Source organism: Pogonomyrmex barbatus, unplaced genomic scaffold, assembly GCF_055798465.1.
Source record: "Pogonomyrmex barbatus isolate J1 unplaced genomic scaffold, ASM5579846v1 scaffold4, whole genome shotgun sequence".
NCBI lineage: Eukaryota > Metazoa > Arthropoda > Insecta > Hymenoptera > Formicidae > Pogonomyrmex > Pogonomyrmex barbatus.
Genome location: NW_028297138.1, coordinates 5791176 through 5815289, shown reverse-complemented (window position 1 = coordinate 5815289; position 24114 = coordinate 5791176). Strand labels below are relative to the sequence as shown.

The 24114-nt window shown below is 43.9% G+C and overlaps 2 protein-coding genes across 3 annotated transcripts in view; one reads left to right on the top strand and one right to left on the bottom strand.

Moving 5' to 3' along the window:
- Window positions 1-24114, top strand: part of Dnmt3 (DNA methyltransferase 3) — a 125815-nt gene that overhangs the window by 14337 nt on the left and 87364 nt on the right. The window contains exon 2 of the mRNA XM_089081055.1: window positions 23914-23957. Within this exon, the coding sequence (XP_088937181.1) occupies window positions 23914-23957 (44 nt within the window). The remainder of the gene's footprint in view (window positions 1-23913; window positions 23958-24114) is intronic.
- Window positions 1-24114, bottom strand: part of Tdg (Thymine DNA glycosylase) — a 117458-nt gene that overhangs the window by 23151 nt on the left and 70193 nt on the right. For both annotated transcript variants that reach the window (XM_089081059.1, XM_089081060.1), the window contains exons 2-6: window positions 23693-23760; window positions 20485-20702; window positions 15640-15965; window positions 13921-14062; window positions 8308-8377 (exon numbers count right to left, since the gene is read on the bottom strand). In XM_089081059.1, the coding sequence (XP_088937185.1) occupies window positions 8308-8377; window positions 13921-14062; window positions 15640-15965; window positions 20485-20702; window positions 23693-23760 (824 nt within the window). The remainder of the gene's footprint in view (window positions 1-8307; window positions 8378-13920; window positions 14063-15639; window positions 15966-20484; window positions 20703-23692; window positions 23761-24114) is intronic.

Below are 24114 nucleotides of genomic sequence, written 5' to 3'. Positions count from 1 at the left end.
TGAGCCAATCATTTGCGATGTTACGATATTACGACGTATTTTCTGTGATAATATAAAACTTTTGCATTATTTCCGGGTTTCAAAAATATTGCGGGATATAACTTGAATGAAAAATTATAATCTATGACGAGAATATTTAAAAAATTATCTTTTCAGAGAGAGAGAGAGAGAGAGAGAGAGAGAGAGAGAGAGAGAGAGAGAGAGAGAGAGAGAGAGAGAGAGAGAGAGAAGAGTTTCGTATTTATTAGCGCCGTATATTCATGGGGAAAGATATGTTTTCATTTCATTACAGATTTGTCTGTATCAGTTAGTTAGCATAGCACGGTATCAAATAATTTCATCACTTGAGGCCTCTGAGGCAACAAAGACGATTTCACCCACAAAGAGGTACCTGTGATTTCGCGCAGCTGTTGCGGATGATTCGCGCGCGACCGATATTTCCCTCGATAACGCCGGCCAGTTACCCTCGTTAGGTCGGTCGCGGCGACGCGGCGCATGGCCAACTCTCCAAGGGTCTCTTACAACAAGTTGGACCCTGCCGGGGGTCGAGGTCGCCATCGAGGGCGAGGGTGGTTGGTTGGTTGGTTCGGAGCCGATGACTGGTGGTGCGCGCTTGTGTACGCTGCGCCGCGTTGCGATGCGACGCGACGCGAGGCGTCGCGTCGCGTCGCGTCGCCCAACGTCGCCCGGCATCGCGAAGACTCGGCTTGGCACGACCACGAAAAGTTTCGCCGGTCACGTTCAACTTTCGCGCGCCGTTCGAAAAACCTCCTCTCCCATTCCCTCTTTCTCGATACCGCCGACGGCGAACTGGGTCGGCGACCGAGTGCCCCCGAGTGCTGTACCGTGTCGCGAGCAGCCCCATCGCCGCCGCCGTTGCCATCTCTCCTGATCGACAACGGACGCCTTTGGCCGAGAAAAACTTTTTCCTCCGCGGACTTTCGAGAGGTGATGATCGGCGAAATGGAGCCGCAATTCGTTGCGAAACCGCCTGTATTACACCTTTCGAAACTGTTCAGCGACTTCTCGAAAAGTTTAGTGACGCTATAGCGAACGTCCCCCAACTAGTTGTAGATATATAGCTTACTATATCGGATAACGGAGTTTTATTATAGCAGAGTGTTTTGTAATAATAATTTGAAAATATCAGTTTCACAAAATAAATATAGGCGACATATTAAGGAAATAAAAGTGCAAACAAAATCTAAAAATTAAAACAAAATCTATAGAGAAATATCTACAATATGTTTTGAAAGAAAAAAAATCATTATTTTTAGGCAAAATATTATTTATATATTACAATTTCGAGAAGTGCATCATTTTAAATTCCACTCTATCACATCTTCATATAATTATAACTGATGTTAGAGATAATGCACGTTGCTGATATAATGCACGTTAATCTATATCCAATTTCACTTATATGCGAATTATTGAAATTTCTAGATAATACATTATTTAGAAGATAGCGGCACACTCAAAGTTAACAAACCAGTTCTCAGCAATCAATTTTCTTATATTCGCTGCAAATTAAGACAGTTATAATAGTGGATAGATGATGAAGTACCGCCTCCGATTTTAGCATGATTTAAATTCCAGCTGCAGAATGCGGCTGACAGGGCTAAATAATAAAGTCGATCAATCAAGTCCAATTTTGGTACCGTCCGAGTAACTTCGCGCGCGAAGTGGGTCATCGACCGAATACACTGCACGTCGCGTGTGCGTTCGACGTCCGTCACTGGCGAAGAAATATTTGCACGCGATAAAAGCGAAATCTTCTGGAACACGTCTCGTTCGGTTTTCCATCTGTCGAGTTTTTCTTCTCTCTCTCTCTCTCTCTCTCTCTCTCTCTCTCTCTCTCTCTCTCTCTCTCTCTCTCTCTATTTCTTCCCTTTTTTCATAAATCGCACAGGGATAAACGAACGCGGTAGAAAAATCAACAATATGTCGGAAATATTTGTGAAGATGAGATATCCAAGAAAATACGCTCGTAGCGCATTGTGCGAAAAAATTACTATGTAGATTGGATCGTACAATCGATTGTGAGAGAAAAAGTCACCTCTTCGAATGTGCCTTCGGGCGCAATCTTGGATATCACCCTGCGAGTGTCATGATTCAGCATTGCATGCTGAACGAGGAGCAACGTCTAGAATATGTATTTTAGAAAATGCTTGCACAATATTTCGCTATTATAGTCAAAATAATGCGCATAGCGTACAGCTGCCGAGTATTTTGAGAGAAACAGATTAAATCATCTTATATGATTGTACGTGCGCTTTTTATGTATTATATTCATTATTCTCGCGCGCGCGCGCGCGCGCGCGCGCGTGTGTGTGTGTGTGTGTGTGTGTGTGTGTGTATGCTATAATTTATGTATTATATTAATATTTATAAAGCACTAGCATTGTGCTCATTCATCAATAACAATTTTATTATTTCTTATTTATCGTTCTCGTTTAATAGACTCGGCTTTAAATTTGTTTCTATTAATTAAAGCGAATTCCACGAATTGTTTACCTACTTTCTCTCGTGACCATGAGAATGATAATAATGCGTGTTACTTTTTAATTTAATATTACGGTTTAAGCTAATTTCTTAGCCAAGATCTACCATTTAAATCATAATCAACGAGGAAAATTCTTCGGGATGATAATCGGGCGAAACATCGGCGATGCGTTTAGCAATTCCGCGGAATCGAGTCGTCGCCGGTGGGGAAATCTTCAAACCAGTTGCGTCCTTGCCGGGAGAAACTTTTTCCCTCAACATTCCGGGGGATATAAACTGCGCGCGCGGCAAGCGGCGGCGCGAAACTTCCGACCCTTAACCCGTTTTCAGATGTTCTCCGAGTTCGCGGGTGGAAAGTTCGAAACTTTGCCGGGACGTCTTTCGCGGGTTACATTCAATCAAATATGCACGATTCCGGGTGCGAGGACAAAATCTTAATCGGAATCCTTTAAATTTATATGCCCGCGAGGTAATTACGTCAGCATCTCTAATTCACTTTACAATTCCTAGATGAATGAAGATGTTACAGATCGCGGAAAGGGAAGTTTTAAGTATATGCATAGAATTCTGACGTTGTATAGTTGTATAGTTTGTCTGCGTGGAGGGAGGATACTCACGAAACGTCGCCTTTGTTTTTAGCTGCAGTTTATAGATTTTTAGAATTAGGAATAAAATTTCTTTAGGAGAAGAAGTACCCAAGTAAAGAAGTTATTTTACATTGCAAAGTAGAAAGTGTTGTGACTTTCAATAACGATAACAAAACTTTATTTTTTACTTAACTTTAAACGAACTTTATTCCAATACAAAAAAATTTAACACGTGAGAGTTAACTAACGACGATATTAGCGATATATTTAATACAGCGAGCTTCTCAAGTTTTCGTCGTCACAAAAGCATCACTAAATTCATGAATCGTAACGGCTAAAATCGAGAGAAAATATGACAGCTCTGAGACATCCTCTATATTACAAATAGATAATATTATGTATTTGCGGATAGGGGCGTTTCACGATGCGTACGTTATCTGCAGTAATATTGCGGTAACATGATTATAACACATTGTAAAATATAGCACGTTGGTGTTGAACCGGACAAATGCGTGTAACAGATCCGCCAGCATGGAACGAGTCTAGTGTATTTGAATTTGAATGCCGCGGAACTAGTTTACGCTTAACGTATCATAGCAACGTACTAAGAAGTGATAAAACTCGGAAAAAGAAGGAAAGCGCGAAAGTGGAAATATGAATGAGGCCATCGTGGATTTATGAATTAACGAGCGATCGCAATTACGATTGTATCCGCGAGTATTGCTGAACTTTACGTTCTTATTATAACTAATTCAGTTCACGGCGCCGTTCAGCCAATTTAAATATATGAATGTCGACTCTTACATCATTAAGTGAGCATGCGTCACGTCAATTTTTAAGAGGATTATACGAGAGACAGCGGATATATAATTATACTTTTCTCACATGATTACAACTCCTCCAAGAATCTTGCGAGCATTATACGTCCTTGGCGAGTCGTTGTATTACGCACTCTGCCGAGCATGTGCAAAATTTGTCGGGCAGTTTCACAGAAATGATCGAATCGTCGTAAAATTTTCACTTCGGAGAAGGAGTTTTCAGCTTCCGACGAGAAATCACCACGAAGATCAACAAGGTGAAACACTTGTCTCGCGTACTCCACTGCGGCTGCGAGGATTAAGAAAATAGATCGAAATATCGCGAGATCTCTAACGCGCGCGCGGACGAGCGACCGAACTTCCTCCTTACCGATCTAACGGGTGAATCACGGCCCCGTTAATCGACCCTGCCGGCTCACCCCGAAATTACGGAAAAGAGCTCCACGTCTCTCTCTTTCTCCTTCACCCTCTCTCGCTCGCTTCCTCTCTCTCTCTCTCTCTCTCTCTCTCTTTCTCTCAATTCGCGTGTGTGTTTCGCCCCTATCCCTGGTGCGGTCTCTCGACGTTACACCGCGCGCACCACCGGTGCACGACGCGCGATACTCGACTCGCGCGTTGTAATGGTCGATCGCGGCTTCGACCCTCTTCCGAGCCATCGAACGGCCCGAACGCGGTCGGATTTTTCGACGTTTACTGCCTTTAGGCCCCTGGACCATGCGTCCGCATGCCCGCCCGCCTTCCGCCAACCCCTCTCATCCCCATACTCCCCCGGATACTCAAATTGACCCGTCGTGCTCGATCTACCCCCGCCTACCCCTCTTCCGCCATCCGCAGCGAGCAGAATCCCCCCTTTCCTCCCTCTGCCGCCGCCGCCGCCGCCGCCGCCGCCGCGGCAGTTGCCACAGCTTCCAACCTTTTTACCCCTGTACCAACCCTGCTTTTTCCCCCGTTCCGCCCAACCGCCCTCCTTGCCTACGCTACCACCCCCTATCCCCCTTTTTATCCCGCTCTCCCTTGCGCGCACCACTCATTATAGTTTCTCCCTCCCTCACCGCGCATTCCCTTCCCCTTCATCCATCTATCTCTCTTTGCCCCTCTTCCCCATGCGGCCTCCACCTCCTCATCCTTTTCCTCCTCCTCCTCCGCGCCCGCCTCAGCCACCACCATCCGCTCGCTTGCTGCTGCTCTCCCTTCCACCCTTACACGTCGCCCACCCTCCACCCGGTTCAACGCTCTACCGCAACCCTGGGAAAACCCTGGAAAATCCAGCGGCGTGCACCTAACTTCACCGTGGAGTATGTGTGTGTATGTGTGTGTGTATGCATGCATGCATATACGTTGCACGCGCGTGTGCCGGTGACACACGCAAGCAGGGCTTGCGTGTAGCTACCGGGTGTCTCGGAATCGTCGTTTCTTTCTCTTCTCAAAGAATTTACGATTCATTTGCAATGCGAAACGAAAACATTTTTGGATGAATATGTTGCGCGAATATATTCTTTTCCAATTATAATTATATTATAATTATAAATTATATTTCTGAAAATTAAAAAATCTATTTCATTGCGCATAAATTATTCATGCGTTAATACATGTTTGTTAATTATACGTAAAAATTATACTTAAAAATTATGTATTTTTTTAAAGTAGCACGTAAATTTATAAATTGTGAGGAAAATTGTGTTTAGTAATATTTTTTTTTTACTCGAACCTTGGAAGAAAACTCAAATTGACCATCGAGCTTCTTAGATAAAAGAAAGTGCGATTTTTGAGACACCCCGTACACGATGTTGCGTATACGAGCGCGTATATAGGCGCCGCGGGAGGCATGCGTACGTAATGGGCATCGGCCAGGCCGTTAGCGCGAAAATTGTTTATTTAAAGCCCGAGCAAATGCACGCGCGCACGGGGATGGTCGCGCGTGCGCCGCACCGGTGTGCACGCATCGGAAATTGCGTGCGTAAGAACGGCGGATGTAAACGCGCGTGAATGCGCCGTGTGTCTCACTACGCGAGTCAAAATGATTGGCGTGCAGGTTTATCTCATCCTGAAATTGCCTGGATCGTTTAAGTTTAAGAGAAAAGTGAGGAAATTGCGAGTAACATGAAATGCTGGAGAAATTGAAACAATCGAGGAATACGGAGGAAATGTCAGGAAAATCGCGAGAAATTTACGGAATTTCTCGCCGCAATGGACGCGATGAAGATAAGAGAAGAAACGATATCCAACTACGATTCACTGTTACCACCTGTTATTAATATTAAAGAATAATAATGTTAACGCGTATGTCGAGTTGAACTCTTCGATCGCACGGATTACAAAGATTACAATCGTAACTAGTGTAACTACCTAATGTAATATCTTCTTTGCTCAGACAGTGCGTTCTTCCAGTTTGCCCGCATAAATAAAGTAACAACGAGTCATAGTTATTATGCTTGTGATTAACAATGCGTTAATAGTACCGCACCTGCGTTTACTTATGTTCGCGTTTTCCCCGATATGTCTTATATTGTCATTACGTTGGTACGGGCAAATATTTGATCGCGATACACTCGGACGAAAGCAAACGCCTACGGCTATTATGGCAGTGTAATAATCGGGCGCGTAAACCTGCAGGTAGCCGTGCGTTTATATTATATATTACGCTACATTACATTAAGCATGTTGTGTGCGTACAGCGCGCCCACCGCTGATAAGCGCGTAGAGGACCACGTAAATCGCGGGGGCCCCGGCAGCGATACGTCGTGCATGGGGGCGCACGTTTATTAATACGCACGTGCTTGCTTGCGTGCGTGTGCTTCGGCAGTTGCATCAAAGATAGCCAGGGATAATCGTTATTCGTCGTCGCCGTCAATCGGGCCGCGCGTGAATTTCAGCGAGAAAACCAGGAATTTCATCAAGCAACTGCGACCCATCTTCGCGATTAAACTTTTGACCAATGCGTCACTTTGGCCCTCTTTCGATCTCGATACATACGTTAGACAGCTCCCTATTCAATGTATTCGTGTTATATAATATTTATTTTGAATTTTTTTTCTTTTTTTTCTTTTTTTTTTTAGTATCACATAAATATTTCCCCCGCCGATTAGTACCTCTCTGCTTTTAGCGGAAAAATTGTCAAGCCACGCGGGGACTACGGCACAAAGGACCCAATTATTTCGGCATACTTCTCCCGGGAAGTGAGCTTTTGTATGAAATTGATGAAGATTTTTATGATGTCCGCGCTGTGCCGCATATAAATCATATTAAAATGTATTAATCGATGTTGCGAGCAAGGCAAAAATAAACATAACGTATGTACGTGGGGGGGGGGGGGGGCGAGGGTATGTACCGTATTAAAACTGTAGGTTTTACATCCGTGCCGTGGGTGATTTATGCGCGTTGCAACGGCTCTCGCTGTGTGCTCATCGATGCAGGCTTCGCGATTTCAGATCCCGGGTTCCCCGGTGCAGAAAAAAGCGCGAAATGAGGACTCGATCGGGTCATGGAGGTCGCTAGGCTCTCGACGAGCTTTTCCCGGATCCACGAATTTTACTCGTGCTCGTCAGCGTCGTTTTAGTTTATTTACGAATCCTAGCCTGCACGTATTGCACACGCAGAATTCTGATTAATTAATCGCATTAATCAACGCAAAAAAAGTTAGTCCTATTAGGTTGGTGTTTATGTTTGGAGTTTTTCTCGACCTTTTTTACGCGGATGATGAATCGCCCCCGATTTTTTTTTCGGAACGATATGGCCTTGAACGGTAATCGCTCCTGGCATTCTCCTGCCTCCCATTTTTCTCACCGACTTTGATTTTCTCGTTGACTTGATAATTACTCTCCTCGAAGCCGCGTCTAAGACGAGGCGTGCGCGCAAAGCGCGCACTCGATTTTCCCGGGGCGGGCATAATGTTATGCAATTTTATGCGGAAACTTCGAGAGACGCAAAGGCGAGGCTCGCTTGCAAGACTATGGTAATGGTGTGGGTTCGTTAGCGCCACGATTGTCGGACACATTGGCGCTCGTTTATACGGATGTTCGGAATTCGAATTGCGAATTCATGCCTTAGTAGTAGTAGTAGTACCGTCAGTGGTTACAAGACTCTTCCTTTGCACGCGTTTCCCATTTATCATTATGACTTGGTAGTTTACCGCTTTCATCATAAAATATACTATCTTTTTTTATTTTCCTGTTTATGGCCCTTACTCGATCGCTTATGTTTAAGATGAAAATTAGCCAATATCAGATAAATTGATTAATAATAAACTTAAAATATTAACTTAAAATATACTCATTTTGCTAATTAATGCTATGTTGTTATTTTATGATTAGGTCGTAATTCTTGATGAAATGAGCATCAAATGATAGCCATAAAGAGCCACAATAAAGATAATGTCACAGATTAATAGAATAACTTACAGAAATGATTTCCAGGTCCAGCGTAATGATGTCCCTTGTAAGCTGCGAACAGTCCGGGATTGATACCAATCTGTAAAGTGAAACAAACGATTCGTTAAAATATGTCAAATATTTTTAGATCATCTTGTGGCACTTGCAACAAACTATGCAATAAACAATAATCTGGACAAATCGCGATAAACATTTGCATACGCATTTACGTTAGTTGCAGACACAATTTTAAGTTTTATTGTTATTTTAATTAGCCACGTTGGCAATACAAAAACAAACGGATGTTCTTAAGTCTCTCGCGTCGACATTGCTGTATTTATTCCCCTTTGAAAACTCTTTGGATTCCCGACGTCAATCGCCTAGAAATTATTACTCATGCTTATTTCCAACTTATTTCTCTGCTTCGAAACGGCAAAATTATTGTCTCTTCGTATCTTCGATTTTCCGCCGAGTTTTTCCAGACGAGGAAAAACGCTCCGAGAGACGAGTCGATCGCGTCACGCGTCGTTGTCGATGTAATTAATTTCGCTTTCTACCGATTGTCAAAGCTAAGACCAAGAAAAACGTTCGTTTTATCGATGTTTCTCTCGTTTAACACGTAATAAAAAATGCAGGTGTAAATGGGAAACGGGAATCGATTGTAAATCTATACAACACTGTTAATTAACGCAGTCCGTGGCTTGATTATGTATATAGATGCAATATGACGAAAACTAAAGGCAAATTATGCCGATAGCTTGATTTTAATGAAAGTGTTTTAATGAGCAAAACTTTACCGAGTTCATAAGCATTTCTTTAGAAAAGAATATTTTTAATTCGGCGGAGATATTTGGCGTACGATTGTAATTATAAATTAAAAAAAGGCAAAAAAATGTATAATAAAACGAAGCATATATTATGGAAATATAGTTTAAATGCCTGTCATATGCATAATGTTTAATTTAGCTCCCAAAGCTTCTGAAAAAGGCACGCTCGACGAGAAATTGCATGTATATATATCCATATTATATGCAACGAAATTAATTCCACCATTACGAGGGGCAATACGTACTTCAATGAAGCGTTTTTCATTTGCAAAATACAAAATTCCAAGTTACCCAATCAAGTTATGTTTCGTAAAAGCTTCTGTTTACCGTCTAATACTTCAGCATTTCTCTCATTTATAAAAGAAATTTATTAAATATAATTAAAAGCTAATATTCTGAATAGGCGCGTTATTCATCGACGAATAAAAACGGGACGATTTGCATCTCGGCACAATTCTGTTTTAAAAATTCATTTATCGTCTCTTACTTTCAATACTCTTTTTCCAATTTTACTACTATGATTTCCTATAAATACAACCGCCTCGGTAAATTGCGGTAAAACAACGAATATTTTTCAAAATAAAAAAATGTACTTGAAACTTTTGTACAAATGAAATATAGCGTGATAATTTCCTAATATTAAAGTTAAAAATCTTCTTTCGAACTCTTACAAGTTTTTGAGTATCGAATGAAAATTTGTCTTCTTTTCATAATTTTATAATAATTCTAATATCATTGAAAAATAATTGCATTATTATTACGTAATTTTATCTTACTCGATTTTGTTAAATAATATTAGCGGTTATTTTAATCCATTTATGCTTGGTTAATTTTCTACGTTTTCTCTAGCAGAAAGGCTTTCCCGTTTATCATTCCGTTTTTCACGTAAACTGAATTAATTAAACTTAATCTCTCGCACACGCAACGATACGCCGCACTTTCGTATCTGCACGGTGTCTCTAAATTGGAGGGAAAGAAAGAGGGAGAAAAGGGATCGATTTCTTTCCCCGTTTCGCGTACGACTTCACGTGCGCGTTTCTTACTCGCGATTATGCAACGACGGCGCGGCGGGAGGGGGGCGGCGGAGGAGGAGGCGCAGGTGCGGCGTTGGTACCTGTTGCACAACCGCATTATCTTCGCTCCTCGCTCCGCCGGTTAGGTAATTAATAACGACAAAGTCCAAGGATACGTGATGTGCGCGGCCGCGCGCGAGCACCATTAGACGCGCATCTCGCGCGCTATTAAGCGCCCCCCTCCCCCTCCCCCCTCCGTCTTCCTCTCCTCGCCGATGCACTCTCGGGCGATCTCTCTCCTTGCCTCCCTCTCCCTCTCCCTCCTCTCTTTTCCCCGACTTGCAACTGACCTTTTCGCAAGTGCAAGGTGCGCGCGAGGGAGCTAAACCGCCGCCGGGGAATCTCGTGTCGTAACTTATCGACGTTTATCTCGCGCCTAGCCACGGCGACGCGACGCGTCCGGTAAATAGAGATTAACATTCACCGCGCAACAGAACGGCCGGCATACTCCTCGGGATAATTGCATGACAAAGTGCACGTCTGCGAGGCCCGCGTGCGTGTGCGCGTTCCATTAAGAATCGCGACGCGTCCACGAGGTACGAGAGAGGATCGGCGGCTGATTAGGAGTTTGAATTCTTCTATTCTCGCCTCTGTAGCGCTTCATTGAACCCCCTCCCCCCTCCCCTCCCTGCTCTCGGGGGATGTTATTATGAATCGTTCGTTGTGAAAACAACGCGCTTGTTAAGATAATTAAGTGGAGGTATATGGAATAGAGGCGATGCGTCCCGCGTGAATTTCTAAATTCTAAATTAAGCGATCTGGAAATCGAGAATCTATTTCTCCGACGGCACGGCGGGTACTTTTACTCTGAAGATTTTTTTTAGTTAAAAATTAAGTAATCCACATGTTAAAAATGTGACGAAAAGCCAAGGAAGGCATGGTTGATCTTTACTTTCGATACTCTGTTACTTTTTAACCAGTTTCCGGATTAAATAGAGACATCTCTAAAACGTGGAGTACGCAACGCATGCTTCACGCGCCTGCTGAGGAATCTCTGCGTATCTCTGCGATTCGGATAATGCATTTCTCGATCGCACCTTCGATTCCGATGAGCAGTAGGGGAAGGGGAGGGGGAGAGAGAGAGAGAGAGAGAGAGAGAGAGAGAGAGAGCACGATGACGTATATCGCATCGTCAAAATCGCGTTATATTAGTCGCGTACGAGCGAATCCTCCTCCTGCTACACACCCCACACTCTTCATGCGTAGGTACGCGTGTGTTTGCGTGTGTCTCCATCCCCATCCCCCGCAACTCGCCGTCGACATAAAGTACGTATCGCATTAGCGCGTTAACGCCAATGCGTTAGCCGCTCGGCCGGCGCCGAATGGCGGCCGGGATAAACGAGGATAAAATGACGGGCGGGGGTGGCCACGAGGTGGTGGTTGGACGTGAGGAAGGGTGTGGAATTGTCACCGATTGAAAACAACGCGCGTCGCTCACGTAGGAACGGAACACAGCGCGGAAGAGAGACGAGTAGAATTGTGAGAGGAGAGAAGAGGGCGGTGGGACAAGGGAGACGGGCAAACAGGCAAGGGGAGGGACGGGGGGGGAGGTGTTCGCGCCGGGGGTGCACCAGGGGGTGCATTCTATGGGGAGCAACGAACAGTGTCCCGCTGCGTTCGATTACAACGTCGGGCGTAATAACCGAATTGCCCACGGCCCGTTAAAGCGTTTACACCGCTTGACGGATGATCGACCACGGTGACAACTCGTTTCGGGTAATATATGAATATGGACCGTGGAGCGCGTTAACAGACTCTCCGGATGAAAATGGCCGACGGCGTTCGTGCCTTATTTTGCGATAAATAACGCACGTGACCTTCTCGCGGGAAGAAAATACAGGAAACGATCTAGATCCTAGCGCGCCAGCTTTCTTTCATTCCCTTGTGACATTTCAGATGGTCGAAAACTCGCGAATGACCCAAATTACGTTTATTGCAATATCGTGTTAACTCGAGAAATTCAGCAAGCTTCAGAATCTATCCTTTGAGTAACGTGAAATAGTACGTACAAGAAGAATATACGTGTGTTGTCGCAGAAATTTAATTTTTAATATTTGTACGCTAAATTAATCGTCAAACTAACTCGAATGATGCGCTCTTCAGTCATCGCGATACTACATAATGGCGCGTGCTGTCAAAAATGTGACAATTTCATTATCCGAAAGAGAATCGGAGTAGAATATAAATCAGGCTACATTGTGGGGATGTTGTGATACGATTAAAATACGGAAATCGTTACGAGCCCCTCTCTCTCAATTCCGTCATTTAAGTCACCCCAATTTTGATAACGACGGCCGCATATCGGATTATAACAATCACTCGTAATGACCATGATGCTCACCCGTTAAACTGTTTATACCCGTTTACACCGGTATCGGGTGATCGATCAACGCGCGGCGGATCGTCGCGTTTGTAACGAGAACGTAATTCCCATTCTCTCGCTTGCATTCAATAAAGATCACGCTAACGCGCGGTGACGAAAATGACACGTACGTAGAACAGAAATTGTGCCTGAAATTGTTTTCGGATTTCAATCGATCGCAATGTCAATTCTTTATCCGCTCGCGGATTCAGCTGACTGACGGACAACTTGACTTATTTATCAATCCAATACTTTTTATTTTACGAGATTAACTCTTTTAGCGATTCAGTTTCACATTCCCGAAAGTATATTTTGTTCCGTTGGACAATTAATAACTGACTCCTTGTTGGTTTCGCAAAGTCAATTAAGCTCTTAACCCCTAATTAGTTTTGGTCTTCCCTTTAGTTCTCTCTAGTTCTACAAAAAGACGAGGAGTCAATTAAGGTTTAAGTTTCCCAACATTGGCGAAATTGGTCCGTGTGGTCGACTAGTTTCTCTCTCTCTCTCTCTCTCTCTCTCTCTCTTTATCTCTCTCCCTCCCTCCCTCCCTCCCTCCCGCCTCGATTCTCTTTCTCTTTACTCACGGAACGCAACGACCGGCGTGATAACCGAATCGCGTACGGATCATTAAAGCGATTAGACCGGCTGTTGTGGAGGCGGCGATTGCCATTTGTCGTTGCCGCGTGCAGGGAATCCTCGCGTTTTCGCGCGGCGGTGACTCCAAGATGGATTCCCGCGCCGGTCAAAGCCGAGCCGCGGCTCGGACCGTGCCGTGCCGTGCCGTGCCGTGCCACGCCGCACACGCGTGTCGGCTTAATTGCCGTCATTCGATCAAGAACGACATCGCGGCGCATTGATAATGCGGCGCATTACAAATGACACGCACGGTCGCGATATACCGGGCTATAAATTACGCGTCGCGGCGCCTATACACGGCGTGCCGGCAGAAATGCGTGCGCCGTCGCCGCGCCGCGGTGAAATTGATGTTTTTATTGTTGTTAGCGTTACGACGCGATTTCATGAATCATTGCCGTCGCGGAATTGAAACGTCGCTTTACTTCTCGCGTGTGAAACACTCCGCGGATAATTCGATTTATCGATACTGTGATGATGATCCGCTTGAAACGGACGCGTGCTCTATCTCGTATTCCGCTTGTACGACTATTGTCGGCTGTCTAAAGCGCCTTTTCCGCGAAGTTGTAGCCGCGTGCTTACATACGCGGTGTATAAAGTGTTCCGGAAATTTACACGACTTGACGCGATGACGCAATATTGATATATGATAAAGAAAAGCGAGAACATAACTCGAGTCAGGTTCGGATCGTATTTACGCGATGCTAATGCGAGAAGTACGGGTATAATTATGCGCAGACGGACTTACTATAATAATGTCAAGGTTGTTGGTGAGGTGATCCGGTAAAACGCGTTTGCTCACTTCCTCTTCCGGCATCCCGTCGAACCTGTCGTGCTTCTTTCTCTCTTTGTACGTCTTTGCGCGTTTCTTGGCCTCCGCGAGCTCCGCTCTGAAAGAAAAAAAAGAAATACAGATACAGAGGGCCTTAATAATACGCTGGATTCCTTTATGCTGTGTCATACGATTCAGCGCGAAAGGCGCGCAACTATTTCTTTCGATCGGCAGGGGATGCGGACTTTCCGCGTTTACTTTTTGTCCAAGCCGGCGAACTCGCGCGCGTCTCGGACACTTTGCGTTTCGATTTGTGACACTGTAACACAATGTAACGTTTTGTATCGGCCGGGGACTTGTAAGCCGTCGTGAATACGCGCGAATAATGCACAGATGAATAAGCTCGGATCCCGAGATAAAGTGACGATAGCGAAAATGCAATTTATGATCCTTACATTTCGCAGCGAAAACTTCTCGGATAATACAATGAAATGAAAACCATTTTTTGATATGAGGGATATAAGTATTAGTAAATACGAATATATTTTAATGCGAGTTGAAACACTGCGAACAAAATGTGTAAATTAATTTAGTTTTGCAGCGCAACGCAAATGACTGACTACGTTAATTAAAGTATATATTTGCGCATGCCGTTCTTCTTTTCAAGTTTCACGCAACGGTGGCGCGCAGTTTCGTAAAAAAAAATGCTGATAGGGGACGCAGGGAAGCAGAATATTCATACGTCAGCATAATGAGCCTTTGTTTAATTACTACAAGGTATTCAATTATATAAATATCGATGTACATCACATGTGTCAAGAGGATATGAATAATTTTTTTTCTTAAAATCTTCAATTAACGTCTTAATGAGCGCATTATCTTCTGACGTATCTCTGTAATAACGGCGCGCATCTGATCGTATTACATTCCTAATATGCGGAACTATTTTTAAGTTTTCGGCCGGCTTCACAAAAATAAGCGTAACTGAAGATCCTATCGGATCAGCAACATGGTGCCCGGTCAGACGGACATTGTTAGCAGAGCGGGTATTTTTAACCGTGGCTGCATGCAAATATATAACTAACTGTGGTTATATCGAGTCGCGGCTTCGTGGCCGGCTTGTGTTCCTTTTCAGCTTCGTTTCTCTTTAGGATCATTATCGTAATTATCAATTATAATAATAATCTTCTCTAGCCTGGATCTTGTGAATTCTGAACAATTTTTTATAAAGATGTTTAATATTAATTTAATAACTTTAATCTTCTCTAATCTTCGGGACGGCCGTTGATATAAACCACGCAGGAGTATGGTTTCACCATGCCCGTCCTTAAAGGGTTAAGACCGTAAACAGATTTTGACGTTGCGCCGTCAACTTCACACGCCCGTGAACGATATTTCGCGGCGAGCTTTTATAAAGTTAAATTATTTTTTTTTTTTAACACCGAATCTTAACACGATGAATACAACAGCCTCGTGTTCGTGTATTAAAAATATTAAAAATTTACCACAATTTTTTTTATAAAATTTATAATTTAATTATATAACAAGGACTCATGTAATCCATAATTTTCGCAAAGTCGTAGGATAAAAAAAAACGTCAAACTGCGAAAATTTTGAATCGAGTTAATATAACAGAGTTAATATAATAGCGATCGAACGTTACGCCACAATTAATTACGTATGCTAGACTCTTACTCTTCGGGGGTGAGTATCATCTCCGACTTTTTTTTGCGGCCTCGCTTCTTCGGCTGATGCGCCAGCTGTGGATTGACGCTGGCGGCGCCGTTCATCACGAGATTCATCTGATGATGTTGTGGCCCGGGCAGCGCCCCGGGCGGTGTCGACGTGGGTGTACCCAGCCCAGGTTGGGCGCCGCCCGGACACGTCATGTTCTCGGGATTGCCGCCGCCGCCGCCGCCGCCGCCGCCGCCTGGACTGCTCGCCGTCCTCATGCCGCCCATCGACATCTCCTCGTCGACGAACGAATACGGGTCCACTGGCGTCTCGCATTTTATCGCGACCTAGAAAAGAATGTCAGCAAACGTTGGTAGATACGTCGCGCTTATCATTTTCGGCGCCGTCGCGTCCACCGGAATAATGCAAGGATTTTCGAGACTTCCGCATCGAAATGGCTTCATGAAAGTGCTCGGATCAAGGACGAAGGATAGAAGAATTCTGGAGAAAGTGTTTGATGTTTCTAATCCTTTGTTCCCTTATTTAAAGTAAAATATATCTTGACCAGATGGGACGTTTTCGATTTAAAATTAAAACGTGTAATCTGAATATGATAAAATATTACAGGTCAAAATTTCGAACATTTCACAATAAATTCCGACGCGTTCTTTCTCTATTGGGATATTAAGGGCAGACCGTATTATCGTATTTACTGACCGAATTTCTCGCGTTTCCCTGAATAATACATACGGATGAAAGGAAGGAAAATGCTGGCGCACCGGTTCGCGACGAATTATTCTTGCGATATCCTGAATCGCGACGACGGCTGATGTCCCAGCCTAATTTAATTTCACCTCGAAATTACACCGCGGAATTTTTCGTCGCATCCGCAAGTTTCGCAGGCGGCCGGCTGCGGAAAAATGAAATTTCTCCTGAACACGTACAATCCCGATGTAAAACATGTACCGACGATCACGGACACGTACAGCGGCGATCATAAAACCCATGTATCCCAGCCGACCCTATATGTGTGTGTGTTTTTCTCTTTCTCTCTCTCTCGATGCCCTTGGGGAAATAGTAATAGCGCAATTGCCGCATGGACCGAAAATACGCGGCCACGTACAACGTATCAGCCATTCGCGGTTGTAAAATGTGCAGCTGTGTCTCTTTTTTTGCAAATTGCGCGTGTTACGGACTGACGCGATCACCGTTCTTCTCCCGTTGCACTTTTCGTACCGTTTGCTTTTTGCATTAGCTAAAATCAACTGAGGTTTCAGTGATTTTCTGTCTCTTTTTGAATATGGCGTTAGAAAAAAGAAGAAAGAGAGATTCGAGAGTAACGTTATTCCAGGTAGGTTACGTAGGTTACGTAGGCTAATTGCTTTTGATGAGTGACAAGTTATAGTATAGGAGTTAAATATCTAGTAGAATGTAGAACGGTTCGGTAACATAAAGGGGTCAAATTATCTGGAAAGTTCCTTGTGGATAGATAGAGTTTTGTCGTGGCGATATTAACGATGTGGTATTAGATGATTAACGCGATAGGTATCTGAGTGACGTTTCGTTCCCTGACTCTTCTCGACGTTCGCGCAAAAATCCGATATCGTGGACTAAAATAAATGCTTGAAGCGCTATGAAATCGGAAATCCCGCCCGATGAAATCGGAAATTATTCAACAGGCCGTTATTGTATTCTGAAGGCTGTCAATAACGCGATAATTTAGCGTACCGATATTCGCATATTCGGCACTCTTAATTTTAAATGATCTCGCTATCGTTCGTTTCATTTCAGCGGACGCTGAATGCAAAAGTGTATCGTGTGTCTCGCGAGAACGCGGCGTCTCTCCGCGTCTATTTTCGGCCAGAAATCTGTAAGGAAAGGAGCGATCTTACGACAGGCCGCGTTTAACGTACGTCTCGAGAGAAAAACCCCGCCGGTTTTTCTGATACTCGCAGAAATGAAGGCACAAGAGATTACACGTATCCGGTCGGGGCGGGGTCAAGTATTTTTTTATCGCGATACACATAAACATACCCTCGTTTGCAATTTTCGACCTGGTCTGACTATATGGCCTTCCCGTATTCTGGCACCACCCGTGGTCTTGACCCGGTGATAACCCTGTCGAAATCGAGGTCGAAATCCCACGAAGATAAGGACCGCACTGGACTGGTAGTTACCGATAACGCGTTATCCCTATCCTTTTTCACGGGATTCGAGCTTCGCTCGAAGGTCGCCGACAATATTGCGCGCGATAAGAACATACGTGTGCGCATGCCATATTGTTATTATTTCGAGACAAAAGGACCGTGGCGAGTGTCGCGAATGTAGTCGCATTCGCGACAGATTTGTTTCATCCGGCGATATTAGAGTACAATATTTGCGTTAAAATACAAATAAATACAAGATTTTTATTGCGAACCGTTGGTTGTGTAAAGGATGTTGTCGATTTGAAAAGCCATTAATCTATGTGTTTCGGGAAAATATCCGTTATTGCGATAATAAAATAAACATGTACTGTACCCCTGCTTATCTAACTTCGTCTCTTTGTGTGTTTCTTCTAATATAGAAAAGTAGCGACTAAATCATATTTGAAAGAAAAGAGATTAATCAGAAAAATGTTTCAATTTGATTGATTTTTATTTTCTATTTTCTACGATATCGCGATTTTTGTAAGAATTACGTATCTCTTTTAACTATACATCCCTTCAATTATTTCGGAAAAAAATCACCTTGAATGGTTGGACTCGCTTACGCAAAAACAATCGAACGTTGGGAAACCTAGGGAAGAGTTAAGTAAAACAATGTGAAGCGGGATCAAGAAAAGAGAAGCGTGATAATGCGAACTCGATAAATCCGGGACGTGTTCACGGTTAACAATTCGATCAACGGAAATTCGCTTCGCTCGTCGGCCGTTCATTCGTTAAAATGAGGAGCTGGTAAAACCGAGATCGATCGGTCGTCACGTCACGAGATAATTTTCGAGAAAAAGACTATCGATCCCGACAGCGGATAACAACTTTGCGGATATAATGGCAATTTAATATCGGATGAAATTTCTGTAATTCGCGCGCGATAGCGCCGATAGCCAAATTGGGGAGCTGGGCAACCTGCAATTAATTCATGAGCGGAAAATGCGCGTTTCTGATTGAAATCCCTGAAAATTACCACCGTCAAAATATTCATCTGGATCGCATTTATTTTGCCAGTTGTAAAGTGAAAAGCTTTTATTTTGCCAGTTTGTAAAGTGAAAAAGCCAAATGCCACTTGAAAGATGTAGTAACTTCCTTCCTTCATATTTCTTCCACCGTATATGAATCGTATCTTACATTTTCTAATGTCGCAGACGACAAAATTATCATAAAATTACCATTTTATCAACTGAGAAATTAAATTATGTTTTCTTTTCATTAACAAATCTAATTATCAATATAAAGATAAAAAAGGACTTTTAATTGAATAACAATGGGTATATACAATGTAACGTTAAAAGTAGTAACGTTAAAAAAGCTGATATGTTTTTGTTAGAAGAAATTCTCTTTTCGCATATTTTGCGTTAAATTTCTCAATCACATAACAATCGAAGAAATTACGCAAGATATAAACGACCGTGGAACGAACTTGTTCAGAGATTCTTTCGTCCGCGTATTAAGCGGACAATAAGTAACACCGCGCGCAGGGCCCATCCATGGTTTTCATTGTACCGCGACAGAGGTAATGTTGCGTAAGTAGATCGTAAAACTAACATGAAAATGCAAATCGCCGCGCGCGGCATTGCGAAAATCCCGGAGTGGCGATTGCGCGCGTCTTTATTGCAATTTATTGCTCGTAATTTTGATTGCGAGGTGCTAGATACGCCGATACGGCGGTTCCTAATGAGAACCGCCTTTTTATTGGCCAATAAGTTTGGCATTTTACGCGCGACTTTTTTTCTCCTCAGTACATAATAACATATTTTCTCCATCGATTACGCGGAGATACGTCGCGATCGATGGATATATACACGTGATCGCAAAGATTCACTGTTCCTTATCAATCGCGATCGCATCATTTTAATTTAATTGTCACCCTTTTTTAAGTAAACACGATCGCGTTCTACCTGTAGATTTAAAAGATCGCGTACTTTATTGTGTTGCAGAATTTCAAGATAATAATCGTATCGCGTGGACAGTAAATTTCGTGTTATTACCGCTGTGTTACACGAACATTATTTTATTAGAGCGAAAGAGAGTATTTAATCGTTCCAAATTATATCGTATATATACATATATATACAAGGGATGTTAGCTCTTTTATTTATACCGACAATGTAGATGATCGAATGTGTGCGAGCGTTAATTTCAGATTGTCATGTTAGCGCAAATTAGACGAAATGAAATGCTGCGTTTAATTCAAAATTTTGACGTAAGATCGATTGAGAATACGCCGTACGGCCATTACACGCAACCTCGCGGCGTAATTACAAGCAATCACGTGCATATATATATATATATATATATATATATATATATTCTGCAAGCGTAGCATTATTCCCGACATTTCAACGTTGTAACGTTCCGCCGCGAAACGTCTCGATCGTTGTTCCTCCGAGTATTACGATTTTGCGATACGGAACACTTCCCTCCTCGATAAGAGATTTTTCGATAAACTCCCTATGATGCGGACTTATTTTCGCAGATATTGTGATTACAAAATTACAAATCGCGCACGCTCTCTCTCTCTCTCTCTCTCTCTCTCTCTCTCTCTCTCGCGTTGGTCGCCACGTAAAAGAGTTAGAGAGGAAAGAACGGGGATAGCGGAAGGCGGACGGGAGACGGGGTTGGTCAGGGACAGGGGAATATGCAGGATAGGCGAATATGAAAAACTCACCTGTCCGAGGGCGGAGGCGGTCGAGCCCGGCTGCTGGGGTTGATGCGCTGTCGCCGATATCGGCGTGAGGGGCGTGTGCGGCGTGTGCGGTGTGTGCGGCGTGTGTGGTGTCAGCGGCGTGTGATACTGCTGACTGCTGTCACCGCCGGTGCTTCTCATCTCGAGGTCCGGACTCGTCTCGTAACCGTCGTCCCTCGCCTCCTGCTTCACCATCACCCCTGCGCACAGAGACAAGGACAGGGCGACGCCCTTTAGATTTTCGGCTTGCTTAGCATCTCGCTCGTGTACGTCGTCGCTTCGATAGCGCGAGGCTCTCCAAATGTCCCGGGAAGCGAAACATAATTTTTGCGCGATGACGTTCCGCGTGCCGCGTTAGTTATTGCGGTGATTAACTCTTTATAGCCGCGCGCGATAATAACTCTCTCGTTTCCATCCCCGATTTCCCCGTTTTAAAGGGTTAAGGAAAAAAAAGATGCCAAAAAAAATTAAACGAATAGTTTGGGAATTATTTGACGGGACGCTCGTAACGAGTATCCATGGAATTACGTTTTACTTGTATTAAAATTATGTTTACATTGTGATAAATCGTGGAACAAGACTTCTTTCGCCTAATTTTAGTTCCTCAGCGCAACAGAGACGTCAGACTCCCGTGACGGCTCGTTAATCATTTCCCCAAGTGTTTCTTCTATTTTCATCCCGCGTACGTACACGTTAACTAACTCGAATTATCGCGCTATTAATTCGCACGGGAACTCCTGTCATCCTCATCTCGTCTCATTGTATTGTAAAATACTTCCTTCGCATAACTGAGAGAGAGCAAACGAGTGACTCATCGAGTGCCGTCTAATCTCAGCAGCTACAGATAAACAGGCACCAGTTGAATCTTCAACTCAGGTCAGACGCAGCTGCCGGGCGGTTTGCCCGGAATCAAAGTGTGCTTCGAACTTTCGATATTTGTTCGCCAACTTTTTCAAACGATCGAATTTATCTTTTCTAGGGCTTTGAAATCGGGAAAAGCTCGATAAGTTGTAACTTTCTCCTACGGCTTCCCATCGAGACGAAATTTACCGCCGCTATGTACCGCTGACGAAAAATAAAATTCTTGACAGGATTGTGCAAAGTAACTTTTCACATTTCTCAAATGAAATTCTAAGAGTATTCAGAATTATTTTTATTGGCTGATGAAAATTTCACAATTGCGTCTAATTTAAGTTTAATCATATGCTAAATTTCTATAAAAATAGTTATCAGATATGTAAATGAATGTATCTTGTTTTACAACATCGCGAGATGCGAAACAGCCAGCGATAAAGAGCGAAACGTCACTAAAGACATTGTCAATCAGTTCTATGGAATTATTATGATATACCGCGGTAGTAAAGTGCAAAGTAATGCCGATAATTTGATGGAGGATAAATAAACGAGATATTTAAGTGATTTAAGAGATTATTGTATAATCCTTGGGCCGCGAGCCGCAACCTTTCGCTCGGTTTAGTATCACCTCGAACAAGTTTTATTGCCGGCGGTATCGTCGATGGTAATTTAATAGCTGAGGAGTACCGAGAGAAACGAGTTAATCGCTCGTCAGAAGATTTACCGGTTAGCCGCTGAAAGCCCCCCCCTTCCCCCTCCCCCAGGAACGGCAAATACATTAAAACCCAGCCCACTCGCGCCCATCCGCTCGCGTAGCTGTCCGACGACGCGTAGAATTGTTCAATTGACCCAGAGAAAAATATTCCGCGGATTGATGACTGACAGCCCGGTGAGACGGCGTGTTTGTAATTGGCCTCGGATTTTGCCCCGCGCGTATATTTCGGCACGATTGTCGTTGCGCCACACGCATCGGTAGCGATAGCATGCGCCCAGTCCGCCGCGACCTGTCCGGGTCACTCTCGGGAAATATTTTTTTACAATTTCGCGCCAATTGCCGACGATATCGACCCGGCTTCGAGACCCAACGGGCGAAAATCGTCAACCGCGCTTCGTCATGCTCCGCGCTAGTAGATTCGGCTTTCCTTCGCGAATTACGTCGTGAGATTGCGTCGTCGATCATCGCGACGATGAGTCCTCGCTGTTCCGACAAAGCTCGCGATGAAAATTGGATTTGTATTTGTAAAGACCCCCGCGCGATATCTACGCTTCGAAAGTCTGCAATTTCTGGGGATACCGTGTGTATCCTGGTATACGACAAACACGCGGCACAAAAGGATCGCGAGTATAGAAAGGCGCGTGATACTTGCGAGAATCCCATTATAATGAAAATTAATTTCGTAATAAGCTCGCGTTAAAATGAAGCTTTTTCATTGATTGCGCGTTCCGCGCAATTTCCGAACGCCTCACCGACCCTTTTTCGTCGTGAAATTCCATGCGAATCTGTTTAATGGCTCGCTTGCAATCGCGAATAAACGCAGGGACGAGCTTTTTGCAGTGAAACGTGTGTGTACGTGCACGCACGTGCGTATACGTGTGAGTCGCGGCGACCGCACGTTCGTCACACGTGCACATTCGTCCCCTCCTCCCCCCCTCTCTCTCTCTCTAACTGCACGCGCGCTTGTGTCACATAGCGAAAAATATAAAATTAATATTGTATCTGATCCGCGCGTGGGTACTACCTTTCTCTCTCTCTCTCTCTGGGTATCCTTTTGCTGCGATAATCACGCGATATTGAATCGTCATGAGGCGGATAATTTTTTTTCCCCCCCTCCCTTTAATGGCGAGAGAGTGCCCGACCGCGCGCCGCAGCCCGGCTAAAATACCAGAGTCAATATTTTCAAATATCCGCCCGACGTTTGATATTTGCAAATTATACACGTACGAGAGCCAAACGCGAGCGGCACGAGCGAGCGAGAGAGTTCGCGATCCGCGCGCACGCGATCGACTCGCGCGCCGGTTTATGAAAGAGAATTCAGCCAATAAATTTAATGCAACGCTAATTTAATCGGAAGAAAATTTCGCCGGGCAATTTTTTCGGGACCCGCTAATTAATGAGCGTCGGCACGCCGCTTTCTCCCTCTCCCTTCCACTCCCTCTCTCTTTCCCTCTCCATTTTTATTGCGAGTCGCGGCTTTATTTCCAGATGCGCGGTTGGTAGTAATTAAATGCAACGAACGCGCGAACGTTGCGCGGCGCATTAAATTAGTGGAATTGTTTTTGAATCTTTCGCAGAGAAATTCGTGCCGATATCCGACAACAGGTCTTTTATCCTTACCTTGAGAACTCGCGCAACTCATTGTCGTCGTACCATTTGGTCCTCCATTCTGCACCGGTGATGGATACCTGAAAGCAGAAATTAAATCTGAATGCTCGTTTCGCAAACTCTTCGAAAGATCTGACTAGATAGTTAATATTTGTGTCGTTTATCAATCAATCAAAATTAAAAATAGTGTCAGCGCTCGCAAATATTTATCATGAAATTTTCTTCATTTTCAGAAGCAGACCTTTCGGGACATCAACGAATCGTTACGCAGCAACAGGTAATACTGTTCGATTGTCTATTTAATAATAAGCTATCTTTCAAGATTTAACGATTCCGTTGAATATAGACATATCGCGCCGCGATAGTTAAAATCAACGTGGAACGTGATAACGGAATTACCGTAATTTCCCTATATATAGTTAGTTAATCAATCT